The sequence below is a fragment of the Macaca nemestrina genome, chromosome 2 (assembly GCF_043159975.1).
Source record: "Macaca nemestrina isolate mMacNem1 chromosome 2, mMacNem.hap1, whole genome shotgun sequence".
NCBI classification, from domain to species: domain Eukaryota; kingdom Metazoa; phylum Chordata; class Mammalia; order Primates; family Cercopithecidae; genus Macaca; species Macaca nemestrina.
The window spans coordinates 176,443,037-176,461,197 of NC_092126.1; the positions used below are offsets into that span (position 1 = coordinate 176,443,037).

Consider the following 18,161-nt stretch of genomic DNA (forward strand, 5'->3'; position numbering starts at 1 on the left):
CTTACAGTGCCTTGCAGGCTGTTAAAAGAACTGCATATAGATGGTTTGCTCTGGGCTTGCCTGCCCTTCAACAGGGTCTATCAGTTCTGCCTGAAAACTTTGGTGTTGCTATATTAGTTAAGGACCTGCTATACAATGGCATGTATGTACTGTGATGAAATGAACCATCACACCTTCATAGGGGTCAGATGAATGAATACGTGATGGATATACTGTGATGAACATGTCATAAAATAGTGACAATTCACTAAGGCCGCCAAGAATGAGCCTGTGAGAGGTTACCAGTATCACTAAGTACAGTAGTGGCTTTACTCTTTAGACCAGGGCTGATGGTAAATGAGGTGGTCAGAGAGCTGGGATTGTTAATGATTCAGGGGTGATGGGCCCTCAAATGATAGAGGGCCCTGGAGGACTAGTGCTTAATTACCAAAAGTCAAGAGGCCATAATTACTATAACAACTGGTGAAATCGGAGGGGTAGTTAAGGGGGTTTGATTCACAGGGTGTTTAGGAGATAATTAATTGAAAGTAACACCCCTACAGGCAAAATAGATGGGCACATAACAAGAATGCTGCTTAACGCCTATAACCAAATAAGGCACGAATGGAACCGCACTCCAATGACACATCCCTTTCTCAGTTCCCAGACCTGAAGCACTTTTCATGTAAGGAACCCACAGATGGAAGAACCTGTAAGTGGCTGGGTTACTAGGTCACAGGTCACTAGGAGGAAGAACCCTGCTATACAGGTATATACTTTGATGAAATGGCAAGTTCTTCCCCAAATAGATTTATGACTATATGCTGGCAAGCAAGAATATCCAGACACTTCCAGGTTTACTGGGCACACAGCCTGAGTTGACAATGACACCTAATACTCTTCCTGGCAGCTAGGCCTGAATAGAGCTGTGCAGCCCAAGGGGTGGACTGAGCCAGCGTGGAAATGCACCACTGAGATCTTTTGCTGTGGAACATAATTGACTGGGGGGCGTCCCCGCTACTCCTCTCCGTATCCATTGATACATCATGCCAAGGCTACATTTCCCATGAGTTGTTTCCATAAGAACAACAATGAATGAATGAGGAAGGTATACTAATAATGCAGGCCTATTCCTGTGAGGTGGGAGGCTCCTCCAATGGGCAACTTTGGTTTGAGTGTTCTTCATCTGACTGCAAACTTTATCAGAACTGTGCTACAGTCTAAGCTTTTTGCTGCCCAACCATCCTTTCTTCCCTCTCTCCTTCTGTATTAGTCAGGGTTCTCCAGAGAAACAGAATCAATAAGTCCTATGGATCTATCAGTCAATCTATAAGGATTTATAATCAATCTATATGGATTTATCCTTATTTAATTATAAGGAATTAAATATAAATCCTTATTTATTATAAGGAATTGGCTCACACAATAATGGAGGCTGAGAAGGCCCCCAATCTGCTGTCCAAAGGTCTGAGAACCAGGAGCATTGAGGTGTCAGTCCCAGGTCAAGGGCAGGAGAAGATGGGTGTCCCAGTGCCACAGTCAGGCAGAAAATTCAACCTTCCTCCACCTATTTTATTTGGGTCCTTAGAAGACTGGATCAAGCCCATCCACACTGGGGACTGCAATCTGCTTTATTCAGTCCATCAATTCAAATGTGAATTTCTTCCAGAAAATGCTTCATGAACACAACCAGAAATAATGTTCGATCAGATATGAGGCATCCTGTGGCCCAGTGAAGTTGACACCCATAAAATTAACCATCACACCTCCATGGAGGCCAGAAATTTTATGTATTCTGAGGACTCTGTCTCTCTGACTTCCTCTCTCTTTAAACCCTTAGCCATTTTCTCCCCCCCCAAATAAATGTCTTGTAAATTGAATCCTGTCTTTCCATGTGTTACTTTGGAGGACTGGAACTAATAAATTTGGACTTTGTTCTGGCAGGTAGTTTAGTTATTTACAGTTCAGCTTTATACTATTGAGGCTTGTTTTTAAGCTTTTTGTGCGGGTGGGGAGCAAATGTAGTACAGTTTTTAGTCAGGATACTTTAGCCCTACTCATGTAATATGTAACCTTTCTGGGATCTTTAGTGAATGCCTGGTTTTCAGTCAGGACTCTCCACTGTGGCTGGACGGAAATTAGATATTTCCCAATCACACGCTAATTTTGAGACTCGTTAGGCGTCGTGTTCCGCTAGGTACACAGTGGAGCCTCTACGTAGATTTCTGGATTTTTTTGTCTACCTTCTTCCTTGTTGATACTTTGTCCTAAAAATTCAAACTATCTCAGTCTCAACTCCAATCTTCCTCTCCTCAACTCAGCAAGACTCTGGTCTCCTACGACGGGATCCAGAGTGCTCGCCTTGGAAAGGCAGGGTGATCAGAGGTCTCACTTTGTTTCCCTTCCTCAGCGATCAAGTTGTCTAAACTTTTCCCCCGGCTTCTGGAAACACTGATAGCCAACCTTTCTGTAAAATTTCTAACGTAAGTACTTAGAGCTTTAATACGCTGTATTTTCATTAAAATTCATTTCAAAATATTTTCGCAATTTTGCTGTGATTTATTTTGTGACTCCTGGGTCATGAGATGTATGTTCCTTAAATGAATGCATTTAGGAAATTTTTTGTTACCTTTATGTACTTGATTTCTGGTTTAATTCATACTCTATATGATTTCAATCTTTTGAAATGTCTTAAGACTTGATTTGTGATACAGCGTAACATGCACCCCAGAACATGTGGTAAATGTTTTGGGGTACACCTTAAAAGAACATGTATTCTGATGTTTTTGAATGTAATATTTTATGTCTTATTCATATTTATAGTACCAATACATCGCACATAGTAGAAACTTAACAGATATTGAGTTACATAATTCAAAGGTTTTATCCTATTCGTGGTAATTCAAGACCAAATAAGAGAGGATGATGATGACATCACTATTTCTGTTAAGACAGGGCCTCATACAACATACAGGAATGTCCAGTCGAGTCATGCAGTTTCTCCTCTATTCTAACCAATGTTAATGCTAACACTTTATACGATGAAAATTATCCCAGTATTTTTCTACCTATGTTTCTATCAGTTTTCCCTTCATTGATTGTAAGATGTACATCACTAGAGCTATTTGACAGTAGGAAACAATTATCTTAGGAAAAGTTAGTGACATTGATCTATAAAGCTCACGGAGACATAAGAAATGGTTAATTTTATTTTTTCATTTTTCAACAAACAATTCACGATTGTTTCTGAGATTACAAAAGATTAGACAATAGCTAATATCTCTATGCAATGGTCAAATTTTTCAAGTAGAATCATTTTTGAATTTTCCGAGTTCCAATGTCACTTTCTCCTTGAACATGACTCAAGGTTAAAACTTATAAATATACACCTTCTCATGCATTTAACCTTCCTATTTAACCCTTCTGCCAACCTTATTCTGGACACTGAAGTTTTGATTATAAAGAAGGAACGAAACAGATTTCGATGAGTCTAACACTATGTTATGTAGGCTTACAAGATGCTTCTTGTGTTCGGCCCCATATCTTTTCAACCTCTGAGTCCAGTCATGGCTCTGCTGAACAGTTATGGAAGATATTACACTGCTCTGTGCTGACACTGTCTCACTTCGAGCATGCACCAAGACTCTAGTTTCGTGTCTTAAGACCTCTCTGATGTAGCAATGTGCGATGCTGAGGTACCATGTGGGCTCTCAGCTCTTTGCAGCCCAGAGGGATGGGGTGGTGGGGGCTGTGAGTTAATGCCCCAAAGGAGCAGCCCTCAACAAACAGGAGGTGACTGCTGATGGAGAAATACTTCTCCATTCTCCCTAAGGCAGACAGTTCTGAGATAAAGTTTAAGAAGAATCCTAAGAAAGTTCTGCATTACGTAGCCATTAATAGGGGTGGACCACTTGATAACAGCAGTATCTGGTTTTGCTTGGACTCACTTTCCCTTTTCCCATGTTCACTCCCCTGCCTCTCATTCCTGCTCCTGGGTGTTAGACTCATAAATAGAATGTGTCTACCTTTGTCTCAGGCTCTGCTTTCAAGAATAACCTAGATTAAAACAGTGGGTAAGTGCGTTGTTGGTACATTACATAATGCAGGGATGTAATTTTCCTTGACTCTGTGCATGCTACAAAGAAACACTTATTCAGATGGCAGCATAGTTGAGGATTTCCACCTTTTTCCTTTTTGAAAGCTCATGGTCCATCCTGAGCCTGACCACCTAAAGAAAAAAAAGTTGTCGTAATTAGGTTACAATTAAACAGGCAAATATCTTTGTGAGGATGACTCTAAGCATTTTTTTTTTCTGTCTGAGGGAGTCATCAGCAATTTGGCTGGATATTTTCGTCTAATATGGAAGAGCCCTCAGTCTACTTAATCATGCAAAGATTTGTTGCTTTGGAAACAAGCATATTAAATTGCTTATTTTCCTTGGTTAAAAAACTGGATCTTGGCTGGGTGTGGTGGCTCACCCCTGTAATCTCAGCACTTTGGGAGGCTGCGGAGGGTGGATCACTTGAGTCTAGGAGTTCGAGACCAGCCTGAGCAACATGGTGAGACCCTGTCTTTATTAACAATATAAAAAATTTTTTAAAAAAGTAAAACAAAAAAGCTGGATCTTTTAGTGCTATAACTCTTTTTGTTAAGATAAAAAACATAAATTACTGGAACACTATCAGGGCTTTCTTCATTCATGAAGGAATGAAGGAATCCTCTGAAAGATACCGAGAGTTATTAGAAATAAATTGAGGTTGTCCATATGCTAGCACTAAGTGAAAACGTTAACAATGATAATTTTTTACTCATTTGGTTCTGAAGACACTTCAGAGAACAAAATTGATTAAAACCCTCTCTTAATTAAACTTGTATTCCAGTGGAACAGAAAGTTAAGACAATAAACCAAGTAAATCATTACAATACATTGAATTTAAAATAAAGGCTACAGCCAGGCATGATGGTGCACGCCTGTAATCCCAGCTACTCAGGAGGCTGAGGCAGGAGAATTTCTTGAACCCGGGAGGGTGGAGGTTGCAGTGAGCTGAGATTGCATCACTGCACTCCAGTCTGGGTGACAGAGCGATGCTCCATCTAAAAAAAAAAAGGCGGGGGGTATGCAGATGAAAATAAACAAGAGATGGTATATGGCCTGAATTATATACCCCCAAAATTCATATGTTGAAGGCCTAACCCTTAGTACCTCCTAAGGTAACTATATTCGTAGATAAGGTTTTTAAGGAGGCAGTTAAGTTAAAATGAGGCCCTTTGGATGGGTCCTAATCTAATCTAAATGCTGTCTTTGTAAAAGAAAATTTGGGCATTCAGAGAGACACCAGGGCACTCACTCACAGAGAACAAACCATGAGAGGACACAGAGAGAAGGTAGCCAATGGCCAGTCAAGGAGAGAGGCCACAGGAGAAATCAAACCTGCTGCCATCTTGTTCTTGGACGTCTAGTCTCCAGAGCTAAGAAAATAATTTTCGGAGGGTTAAGCCACTGGGTCTGTGGTGCTTTGCCATGGCAGCCCCGCAAACCAATCCAGATGCTGAGAGAATGTGTAAGTTTTTTGTTTTGGTTCATTTCATTGGTAGGTCTCACTGAGAAAAATGACATTAGAACAAAGACCTGCAGAAGAGTCAGTTATATAAATATTTGGGGGCAGGAGCATTCTGGAAGAGGGAAAAGCAATCCCCAAAGCCCTGATCTGGAAGGAGGCCAGGGAGGTTTGATACACAGAGCATTAGAAGATGAGGTTAGAAAGGTATGGGACAGGGAGGCAGATCACAGGAGAGAAGGGTTCTCAGTGGATGCAGGTCCGTACTGTGCACCAACAGGATATTTTGAAAAACTGTGAGGAATTTCGGCATTACTATGATTGCGGTGGTGGTAATGTTAGTGGGCAGGCAACATTTATGTTAAAAGAATAGCCATGCTTAGGACCCTTCCACCTGGCAAAGTATTTTTTCCACATTCGATGTGACTTTAAAATGCCCTGCTGCTCATTCATGGAGATGTAACACTTTATAACCTTTTATGCTAACCTCTAAACTCCATTAATGACAAAATAGGTTACTGGGATCAACTTCTCATTAAACAAGTAAACATTCTGGATACATATATTTGATCAAATTTGGGGAACCTTTGCTAATACTTTTTCAAGTATTTTTCTGCCTGATAGTTTCTCTCCTTGACTTCTGAAAGTCCAATTTCATGTAAGTTAGATGTCTTTATATTATTTCATGAGTCACCATGTTCTGTTTATTATAAACTTTTTTATTCTCAGTGCCCTTTAAATTTGGATGATTTCTATTGACTTTTTTTTTTTTTTTTTTGAGATGGAGTCTCACTCTGTCACCCAGGCTGGAGTGCAATGGCGCAATATCAGCTCACTGCAGCCTCCATCTCCCCAGTTCAAGCGATTTTCCTGCCTCAGTCTCCCGAGTAGATGGGATTACAGGTGTGCACCACCACATTCAACTAATTTTTGTATTTTTAGTAGAGACGGGGTTTCACCATGTTGACCAGGCTGGTCTCAAACTTCTGACCTCTGACCTCAAATGATTTGTCCACCTCGGCTTCCTAAAGTGCTGGGATTACAGGCATGAGCCACTGTGCCTGGCCCTCTATTGACCTATCTTTAAGTTTCCTGATTCTCCTTAGTGTGTGTCCAATCTACTGATAATCCCATCAAATAATTTCAGTTATTATATTTTTCAGTTCTAGGGGTTCCATTTTGTTCTTCTTCTATTAGTCGTATTTATCTTGAAATTCCCTGTCTTCATTTATCATATCTACCCTTAGTAAGAATCTTTAATAATTTAAAATAGCCATAAATATATTTGAAATTCCTTTTCGACTGATTCCAACATCTGGAGGTCTGTTTCTATTGATTTATGACAAAGGTGATGTTGCAGAGCAGTGGGGAAAGGACTTTCTTTTCCAAGAAAAACTTAGGTCAGTTGGATAGCTACATGAAAAAAAAAATAGTCCTCACTTGACACCATATGCCAAAATTAATTTTAGGTAGTTAGCACATCTAAGTGTTCCAAGAAAAAACTTAAGGTTCCAGATGGTAACGTAAGAGAATGCCCTTGTCACCTTGGGGTAGGCAATGATTTCTTACAGGTTAGCAAAAGCACTAACCATGAACAAAAAGTGATAAATTAGACCTCAATAAAAATTAAAGATTTATCTTTATCAAAATCTAAAAATAAGAGAGTTAAAATGCAAGCCTTTAATTAGGAAAAGGTGTTTGTTTGCAGCACTTATCTAGAATATACACATCAAGTAGAAGAAGATTAGCCAATAGAAAAATGGGTGAATGCCTAAAAGCCACTTTACTAAAGAGGATATCTGAGTGGCCAATAATTACATGAAAGATGCTCTTTATCTTTAGTCATCCGAGAAATGTAAATTAATACTATATAAACCCCAAATGTTGGAGAGGACATGGAACAATGAGAACTCTCATCATATAATGCTGGCAGGTCTGTAAATTTAAAAAACTGCTTGGCATTGTAATTATAGCTGGTTATGAGCAAACCTTTGATATGTATCCCAATAGAAATGTGTATCTATGTGAACCGATTCACAGAATAATGTTCATGGAAGTATTATCTGTAATAGCTCCAAACCTGGAAAGAACTTGAATGTCCAGTATCAGCATAAGGGACAAGTCACAAAAGACCGCATATCATACGATGCAATTTTTGTGAGATGTCCAGAATAGGCAAATCTATAGAGCAGAAAAATTAGTGGTTGCTTGGGGCTAGAAAGGATAGGGAATTGGGGTTGTGGGAGTAATTGCTAAAGGGTATGAAGTTTCCAGGTGATGGAAATTTTCTAAAACTGTGGTGATGGTTGCATATATCTGTGAATACGCTGAAAGCATTGAATTGTACACATTGAATTGCACACTTTAAGTGGATGAACTGTATGGCATGTGAATTATATCTCAATACATCTGTAATTAAGAAAAAATAACAGCAAAAAGAATAAATTGTGTATACTCATATAACTGAATTTCATACAGCCTAGAATAAAATTTTAAAAAAGACTTGTTACATGCAATGACATGGATGAATTCAAACATAATATAAAGTGAAATAAACCAAGTACTATAAAATATTTACCAAGTAATTCATTTCATGTGAAATGTTAGAATAGACAAAACTAACAGGGGGATGAAGAATGCTACTATTAGTTAATTTCTTGAGCTGGGTTGTGGTTGCCTGGACATGTTTGTGTTAATCTTTGAAAGTTTACTGAAATGTATTTGTTATTTGTACACTTTCCTGTATGCTGTACTACAACACAAGTTTTATTAAAAGTATTTCTAAAAATCCAATTGTTCAGTAAGTTGTCCTATAATATGCATTAAAAAAGAATTTAAAAATACACGAGCATTTCAACAGTTATTTTTTGTGGGTTAGGGTTATGGAGAATTTATTTTCTCCTATATATGTCTCAGAATTTTCCAAATGACCATGGTAGACATATATTACATTTATCACCAGAAAAAAATACTATTAAAATACAATTGTCTGAGATAATCTTGCATTACTTTTACACTAAACTCATTTAGTTCAAATGTGGGGACTTCAGCTTTTGCTCCCAGATGAAAAGAGCTTGTCATTTTGGAGCAAAGGAGGGCGTGGCAGTTGGTCAGAGTGTTTCCTGGTGGCCTAGGAGACTGCCAGGAACTCATCAATGGCCACCGGCCTAGGGGGAGGAGCTGAGGTGCAGGTGCAGGGAGGGATTCAAGAGACTGAACTAAACCTGGGTGGGTCCCAGTCCTCATAAAACCTGGATCCTAACTGCAAAACTATGGTCGGGCCTAGGAAGCGGTGGAGGACTCACTGGCGCTCTAGCCTCTGTGCTGGGTGCATTAGTGATTAGGCTTTAATCATCACAGTCCTCATGATTCTATTTTTGTAAGGCCAGCAGCTCAGAGTGGTTTTTACATTGTCAAAACAAAGACGAATACGCTACAGAGCCAGTTCCAGGCCCAAATTCTAGAGTATTTGCTTTCTGGCTCTTTACAGAAAAAGTGGGTAAACTTCTCGATTAGAGACTCTAGGCAGAATTCTAAGGTATTTAAAATGTTTACCTGGGAATGCGCTTGCTGGCGAGGCGGAGCCGGGGCCGGCGTGAAGCAAGTGTGCCCAGGGACACTGGTACCACGCGATGCTGGATTGCCTAGGCTGGTCAGACGGAGCAAATCGGAATCCACCGAAGAAAATTCACCTCTGAAAGATCCAGTCTGGAAAGGGATGGCCAGGCTCTTCCTGGACAGGGGTGACCAAATGGATGAGGATGCTCTCTGCAGCCCTCGGCGGATCGCAAAGGAGCAGGGCTCCGGTCTTCTATCTGGGAAAGCATCTTTGTCACTCGTCGAGAAGCCAACAGAGCCCCTGCGGAGTTTTCTTTCCCTTTCTCTGCGGCGGGCAGAAGCAGCGCATTGAGCGGTTTGCCCGGCTGTCTGCAACTTTGCGAGCTGAGCCGCGTGGGTGCGGCCGGCCGACCGGCGCGTGCGCAGTGAGCTCCCAGCGCCTCCCACCGCGCAGGCTCGGTGTTGGCCTCCGCGACCCGGGCTAGTGCGCCCTTCTCGGGTCCCCTAGGTCGCGGGCAGCTGGGGCGGAAGGGCTCGTTCATTATTTTGAGAGTTTGTTGTGAACGTCATAACCCTTCGTCCTTAAATATTGCCGATACTTGACCTACGCAAGAGACAATGTCATGTGATTCAGCCTAATATCTCAGTATGTATCCCCTCAGAAAAAGGGATTGTTCTACATTCTCAACCCCGCGCTATTGACATTTTGGGCAGGATGAGTTTTTGCTGTCTGTGCCCGTAAGGTGGGGGTGACGGGGTGGGATGGGGGTGTCCTGAGCTAAACAATCACTAGCAGCATCCCTGGCCTCTACCCCTTAGGTGCCAGTGGCAAACCCCTCCCCCAACTGTGACAACCAACGATGCCTCCAGACACTGCCAAACCCAAAAGGTGTGGTTGGGGGGTGGAGAGGGGAGGGGTGGTGGTGAGGGTTGGGGGAAAAAGGAGAGGTGCAAAATTGCCTCAATTGAGGACGACAGGATCACAATGCGCATCATCATACTTAGGAAATGTAATTGTTAGATTACAATAATCGGATATATTTCATATTTGAATTTCCTCAGTTGTCCCAAAATGTCCTTCTTTACCCTATAGTTTGTAAAATGTAAATCCGAGATTTAACAAGAATCACATAGTGCATCAGTAAGAATCACATATTGCAGTTGTCAAGTCTCTTTCGCTTCCTTCAATATAAAACAGTTCCCTAGCCTTTTTTTGTTTGTTTCTCCTGGTATTGACATTTCTGAAAAGTCTAGCCCAGTGGTCTTCCAGAAAATCCTTCAATTTGGAGATGTCAGATTGGTTCCTCATTATACGATTCACGAGTAATATGTATGTACACACGAACATATATGCAGGAATTCTACCTACGTGAATTTTATCTATTTTCAAATGACTTTTTAACTGTCATAACATTTAATTTAAAAAGCACCCTCTGACCAGCGATTTGAAATATTTTTATCACATCCATAAATTTCCACATTATATTTGGATCTAAGATATATTTTCTTTTTTTTCCACGTTGATCTTATTGTCTGCTTATGGGCTAATATTATACTGTTTTTATTAGAGACTAAATTTCAGTATCTGGTAGGGCTAGACTGCGTTATTGCTGTTTTCTGAAGTTTTTTTTTAATATGCTTGGTTATTTTTTCATGTAAACTATAGAATATAGCTCCATAAAAATACTTTCTAAAAAAAAAAACTTCTGCATATCTTTTCCATTTATGATGTTGCATTTTCCTTTTGACATTTTCTTCCTTTTGAAAAGCAAGGTTTATTTTTTCTCTTGCTCAAGTTTCAGCTTTGTGTCTTTCAAGAAAGCTTCATAAAGGTTTTTCACTTGTTAAATTTATTCTTAGAGTATTTCTCTTTTTTTGTTGGAATTATCTCTTCTACTTTTCCTTGAGTATTTCTCTTTTTTTGTTGGAATTATCTCTTCTACTTTTCCTTATAACGGCTAGGTTCTTACATAAATTAAGGTACTGATTTCTGTGTCTAATTTTGTATCTTGCAACCATATTGAATCTCCTGTTGCTTCCAGGAGTTTCATGTTGATTGTATCTGCATCTCTGTTTACACTTTTATATAATTGCAGTGATTATCCATTTTGAATTTCAAATTGCCCATCTTTGGTCATTTTTGGCTCCTTTATTTGACACAAGCTCAAATGTCTTGATTGCTTTCTGACACTGTAAGAGTTCCAGTGTCATATTGTACATTTACTGCCTCAGACGTAGAATCAGTCATTTGTCAAAGGTGTCCTGATTGCTTCTAGTGAAAAAGGTATTTGGATGCTACAACCTGCACTTAAAGATGTTCATGGTTAAATGGCTTATCCCTTCCCAGACTCTTCAACACAAGATCTAGGAGAGATGTAGTTTTTCAAAGAAAGATGAAAATAAATAATAACTTTGTGTCGATATTCCAATTCTAATAGAAGATTATAGGGTTTTTACTTACTTGATTCTATATTGCATCTCTTCCCCGATGCTGAAAATCATGGCTCCTAAATGATATTAACAGAATAATTTACTTTTCTCCATAATATATATAATAGTTTCCAAAATCTACCAGTATTACAACTGTTAGTAAAAATGTTAGATGTAGTTAAATACAGTTAGGCTTATTTATCTCATATTTTAAAGTCTAGGTTGCTTTCTGGGTGCAGTGGCTCACCCCTGTAATCCCAGCACTTTGGGAGGCTGAGGCGGGTGGATCACTCAAGGTCAGGAGTTCAAGAGCAGACTGGCCAGTTGCGCCACAGTGCTGCAGCCTCGGTGACAGAGGGAGACTCCAAAAAAATAAATAAATAAAATAAAAAACTCGGTTGCTCAGTTAAAAAGAAAATTAAATCCAAAATCCAAAAGAACCTTAAATATATCTAACGTTTTCTTTTTGAGTGAAATATCTAATTCATACATTTCATTATTTATTTAAATTATCAGTTTTGTTCTGAACACTCTTTAGCTGCATCTTGTCAATTCTAATGTCATGTTTTCATTTTTTTCTAGAAATTCTCATTATTAATTGATACTTCCCTTTGTGGCAAGCTATGTTTAATAGAAAAATTTTAAATTTCAAGATGGGGCTTTCTTATGTTTTGATTATAACTTTCTAGTTTTATCATATTATGGTGAATATTTATATTATATTTATGTGATTTATTGAGGCATACATGTCTGTATTGTAAATTAGAGTCAATTTTCATAAGTGTTTTTGTATTTTTTTGTCTAAGGAAAATGTACTATAGTCTGCTATTATTAGTGTATTTCGATTTCTCTTTGAATCTCTTATAATTCCTACGTATGAAAGTAGCTGCTGTGTTACTCACTGCATACCTTTTCATAAATCTTTTATTTTCACTGTGAATTGTAGCCTTTAGGATTATAAGATGTTCTTTGTCTCAATAATGGTTTTTGGTCTGAATTTTATTTTATTGAATTTCAAAATCTCAATTCTTTCTTTTTTTAATTTGCATTTTCTTAGTAGACCTTTACCCATCCTTCCTTTCATTGTTAGCATTTCTGAATTGTTTTGTTTTAGGTGGGTCTTTGTCTTTTATATACAGCATAGAGTTGGGTTTTCCTTTGAAATCAACCTATTTTTCTTTTTGTTTTAACACTGAAGTTGAGCCCTCTGTTGGCTGATATGTTTGGTCTCAGTTATCTCCTGTATTATATTTACCTGTGTAATATGTAGCGTATTTGATGGTGATAAGTGCTATTAAGGAAAATAAAGGAGAAAGGGTGCATAAAAAATGCTGGGGAGAATATTCTATTTTAAATAGGTGGTCAGGGAAGGCCTCATGGAGGAAGTGATTTTTGCACAAACACTTGAAATAGGCAAAGGAATGAATCATTTGGATAAATGAGGTAAGATTGTTCCTGACAGAGGACAGCTTGGCCCAAGGCCCCGAGGCATAGAGTACCTAGTATGCTCTAAGGAACAGCAAGGGAGCTGGTGTGATCAAAGCTGGTAAGCAGGAAAATAGTAGGAGATAAGGCCAGAGGATCAGATAGGGCCCTGTCAGTAGGGAGCAAAGAATCCCTCCTTCAAGAGGAATTTTGGTACCAGATGTTGAAATAATACATCTGCTATACCACAGTAATAAATTAATGACTCTATGAGAACACATAAATAACCCTGGGAATTCCAGTCGAGGTAGGAGAGGAAACTAGGCTTGCGGGTATGATATTTTGGGTACAACTCAAATTATGCATAAAAGAAGTTTCATATTTGCTAACTTTGAGGGTTGGATTACTAAGAACCTTTCCCAACCTGTACGATTGCAACAATCCTTGAATATTCTTCAAGTCTCTCATATTTCAGTTTGTACTTCATATTCCACCTCCAAACATATCAGATATAGATAACAACTATAGCTTTTGGCTATTTATCTGAAGCTGTGCATTTACAGGGGAAGAATCTTATTGCAACATTCACATTAATGAAAGGTATTTTGACTAATGTTCAAAAAGCATGAAAAACTAAAATTCTATACTCAGAAGCTTGATAAAGGACAGAAAATGAGAGATTTTTTGAATTTTTTAAAAAAAGTCAAGTATTTTAAGAGTTTTTTGTATTTTTTGTGTTGTTTTTCTTTTTGTAAGAAATCTGTTTTGACAGAAAACTATATGGCAGATGTGTGCGTGTGTTTGTGTGTTTTGGGGAGGAATAGGGATGAATTCAGTCTGTAATCTGGAAAAACTGTGTATAGGATGGGAACAGAGAAGGGACAAACTTTATATGTATACACAGGATTACTTTTTCCTTTTCATGATGTGTTTTATTTGGAAGCATTTACATCTTCTCTTTTTCTTTTCCTCCTTTTTTTTTCCTTCACCTTTCTTTTTCTTAAGCTAAACTGTCACAGTGAAATACTGTGACTAAGCCACAACTCATATAGAAAACTGAACGGTGCATTGTAAAATAGGACACAAAACAAAAGACTTCATCTGAGAGCTGAGATCATCACGAGTACACAGACCCACTGCAGTAATTCAACAGTGTTTCCCAGAGCCCGGGACAATTTCTTCAATTCTTGGTATCCTACTGCCCCCTGCTGTTCATGTGGAAGCACTGACTACAGAAATTAAAGTCTTCATAACATTGCACAGGTTTTAGTGCAATATTAACGTGCTATCAAAGAAAGTTAAGTAGTTCAAAGATTTAAACAGAGTAATTTAAGGAATTGCTTTCTAAAAGGCTGAATATCAAACATATTACAAAGCAGCTTTCTCGACTCTCTAATATGTTGAAGAGAAATCTAATCCAGTTATTTGGCTTGTGAATCTGGTTTCGTTTTTAAGTTTCTGAGGGGAGCAGAGAAGAAGGCAATTGAGGTAGCTTAGAGATAAATTGGTAAAGAGAAAGCAGCGAGTAGATGGAGAAAATGAAAGGAAAAATGCGCAAGAAGGAGGGGGTAATGAATAATTTACATCCTCGAGGGTAAAGCAGTTCAGTCCTGAACAGATCGTTTACATTCCTCAGGGGGGTCGGGCAGAAACGGGCTCCACGGAAAAGCCCGGATGAACCATTTGTGAGCCTCACTTCTGCTTTCTGCTCCTGGATTTGATCATGGAAACCTCTCATAGCGGTTAGGATGTGAGTTGGGGCCTCTGAAGCAGGGCAGAGGCACATCATCTTTGGAGCTGATTTCCTGGCCTTCTCTGCAATTTGTGAAGAGCTCAGGGGCTGTGTCCTGGATGTAAGTCAGCCCACGTGCAAATGCGTATGTGTGAGCATGCGAGTTGGATGTTATATGTTCCAGGTTTTAGACTCTGAGGGCTGCTAGTTCCTGCATGGCAGACCTTCCCCTTGGGATTAATAAGGCGCCAGTGTCCCCTGTCACTTAGTAAAAGTAGTTAGAAGCTTGGGGCCTTGCTTCAGCATTTGTTTTTTTGCTGAGACTCTTTCTCCATGAGGAACACGATTGGAGAAGAAACATTCAGTATTTAGAAAATTAAATGTATCCATGTTATGATAAACGTAGAAATCCAGTCCAAACTGCTCTTGAAAGATGTAGTTTTTGCTATAAATACTATAGGAGTGTCACTTCTAAAACTTCCGAAGTTCCTACTTCAAAGGCACAATGATGGATTTTAAGAAATAAAACTTTAAGACAATATTTACGTGGTTTATTTCAGGTAACAATTAATAACCTGATTCCTTAATGCTTGGGGCTATGTTCATAGCATTGCTTTTAGTGCTACCATTTTCTATTTCTCTTGTATGACATATTGTATTAGTCCGTTTTCATGCTGCTAATGAAGACATACCTTCACAAAAGAAATAGGTTTAATTGGACTTACACTTCCACGTGGCGGGGGAAGCTTTACAATCATGGCAGAAGGCAAGGAAGAGCAAGTCGTCTTACATGGACGGCGGCAGGCAAAGAGAGAGAGCTTGTGCAGCGGAATTCCTCTTTTTAAAACCATCACATCTTGTGAAACTTTTTCACTATCACGAGAACAGCACAGGAAAGACTTGCCCCTGTGATTCAGTTACCTCCCACTGGGTCCCTCCCACAATACGTGAGAATTAAAGATGAGATTTGGGTGAGGACACAGCCAAACCATATCATTCCTCCCCTGTCCTCCCAAATCTCATGTCCTCACATTTCAAAATCAATCGTGCCTCTTCAACAGTCCCTCAAAGTCTTAACTCATGTCAGCATTCACTCAAAAGTCCACATCTGATACAAGGCAAGTCCCTTCCACCTATAAGCCTGTAAAATCAAAAGCAAGTTAGTTACTTCCTGGATGCAACGTAGGTACAGTCGTTGGGTAGCCATTCCAAATGGGAGAGATTGGCCAAAACAAAGTTCCTACAGGCCCTGTGCAAGTCTGAAATCCAGCGGGACAGTCAAATCTTAAAGCTCCAAAATGATTTCTTTTCACTCCATGTCTCACATCCAGGTTATGCTCATGCAAGAGGTAGGTTCCCAAGGTCTTAGGCAGCTCCGCCCCTGTGGCTTTGCAGGGTATAGCCTCTTCTTGACTGTTTTCATGGGCTGGCGTTGAGTGTCTACGGTTTTTCCAGGCGCACGCCGCAAGCTGTTAGTGGATGCACTATTCTGGGGTCTGGAGGATGATGGTCCTCTTTTCACAGCTCCACTAGGCGATGCCTCAGTAGGGACACTGTATGGGGCCTCTGACCCCACATTTCACTTCCACACTGCCTTAGCAGAGGTTCTCCGTGAGGGCCCCACCCCTGCAGCAAACTATTGCCTGGGTGTCCAGACATTTCCATACATCTTCTGAAATCTAGGTGGAGGTTCCCAAACCTCAATTCTTGACTTGTAGGCACCCACAGGCTCAACACCACATGGAAGCTGCCCGGGCTTGGGGCTTGTACCCTCTGAAGAAACAGTCTGAGTTGTACCTTGGCCCCTATTAGTCACCATCGGAGTGCCTGGGACGCAAGGCACCAAGTCCCTAGGCTGCACATGGCATGGGGACCCTGGGCCCAGCCCAGGTAACCATTATCTCCTAGGCCTTCTGGCCTGTGATGGGAGGGACTGCTGTGAAGACCTCTGACATGCCCTGGAGACACCTTTCCCATTGTCTTGGGGATTAACATTCAGCTCCTCGTTATTTATGCAAATTTCTGTAGCTGGTTTGAATTTCTCCTCAAAAAATGGGTTTTTCTCTTCTATCACATTGTCAAGCTGCAAATTTTCCAAACTTTTTATGCTCTGCTTCCCTTTTAAACTGAATGCCTTTAACAGCACTGAAGTCACATCTTAAATGCTTTGCTGCTTAGAAATTTCTTCTGCCAGATACCCTAAATCATCTCTCTCAAGTTCAAAGTTCCGCAAATCTCTAGGGCAGGAGCAAAATGCTGCTAGTCTCTTTGCTAAAACGTAACAAGAATCACCTTTGCTCCAGTTCCCAACAAGTTCCTCATCTCCATCTGAGACCACCTCAACCTGGACCTTATTGTCTATGTTGCTTTCAGGCTTTTAGTCAAAGCCATTCAACAAGTTTTTAGAAGTTCCAAACTGTCCCACATTTTCCTGTCTTCCTATGAGCCCTCCAAACTGTTCTAACCTCTACTTGTAATCCAGTTCCAAAGTTGCTTCCACATTTTCAGGTGTCTTTTCAGCAACACCCCACTCTACTGGTACCGATTGACTGTCTTAGTCCGTTTTTCATGCTGCCGATAAAGACATACCTGAGACTGGGCAATTTACAAAAGAAAGGGGTTTAACTGGACTTAGTTCCATGTGGCTGGTGAAGCCTCACAATCATGGCAGAAGGCAAGGAGGAGCAAGTCATGTCTTACATGGATGGCAGCAGGCAAAGAGAGAGAGCTTGTGCAGGGGAATTCCTCTTTTTAAAACCGTCAGATCTCATGAAATTTACTCTCATGAGAACATCACGGGGAAGACTTGCTCCCCTGATTCAGTTGCTTCCCACTGTGTCCCTTCCACCACACGTGGGAATTCAAGGTGAGATTTGGGTGGGGGCACAGCCAAGCCATATCACTTATTAGTATTTATTTTCTCAGAGTTATATTCTCCATTTGGGCAGTGCTAAAGATGTGAAGAAACATAGAGCAGGCTGTGTCTTTAAGACTTTTATAGTAATTTAGAAAAATGTAGAACCACAGCATGATAATCATGTAAGAGTGAGGTGGGGCCAAGAGTAAGATAATAATCTCCCCTTTGTCTTTTATTCTATCAGTTTACCCCATTCCCTCCCCTCCCTTTCCCTCCCCTCCCCATCCCATCCCATCCACATCCCCTCCCATTTCTCCCTTCACCTCTTTACTATTTCATTTTATTTGTATTGATATTTAAATTTCAAATCAAGAATACTGGCTATTCTGTTTATATAATTTTGCTCAATCTGTAGTACTCCAGGACATAGTACAATGTTTGCATATAGTTGCAATAAATCTCTGTTGCATGAACACCAACACACTTATTAATTGCCTAGCATTATGCTGCTCCTGTGTAAAACAGATGTACATTTGATTTCAGGAAAGGAGAAAAGTTAAGTTGGAGGAAATTTATGTAGACCTATAGGAAGAATTAGAAATATTTGTATTCAGATTCTTAG

At 39.9% G+C, this 18,161-nt stretch overlaps 1 protein-coding gene across 1 annotated transcript; it reads right to left on the reverse strand.

Annotated features, from left to right (window-relative positions):
- Positions 1-1,367: 1,367 nt before the first annotated feature.
- On the reverse strand, positions 1,368-15,440 carry LOC105477592 (uncharacterized). The gene is made up of 4 exons (XM_071089010.1): positions 15,375-15,440; positions 14,578-14,790; positions 9,093-9,599; positions 1,368-4,207 (listed from the first exon to the last, which is right to left on the reverse strand). Exons 1-4 carry the CDS (start codon positions 15,438-15,440, stop codon positions 4,133-4,135), a joined length of 861 nt encoding a protein of 286 aa, XP_070945111.1. The 3' UTR covers positions 1,368-4,132.
- Between the last annotated feature and the right edge of the window lie 2,721 nt (positions 15,441-18,161).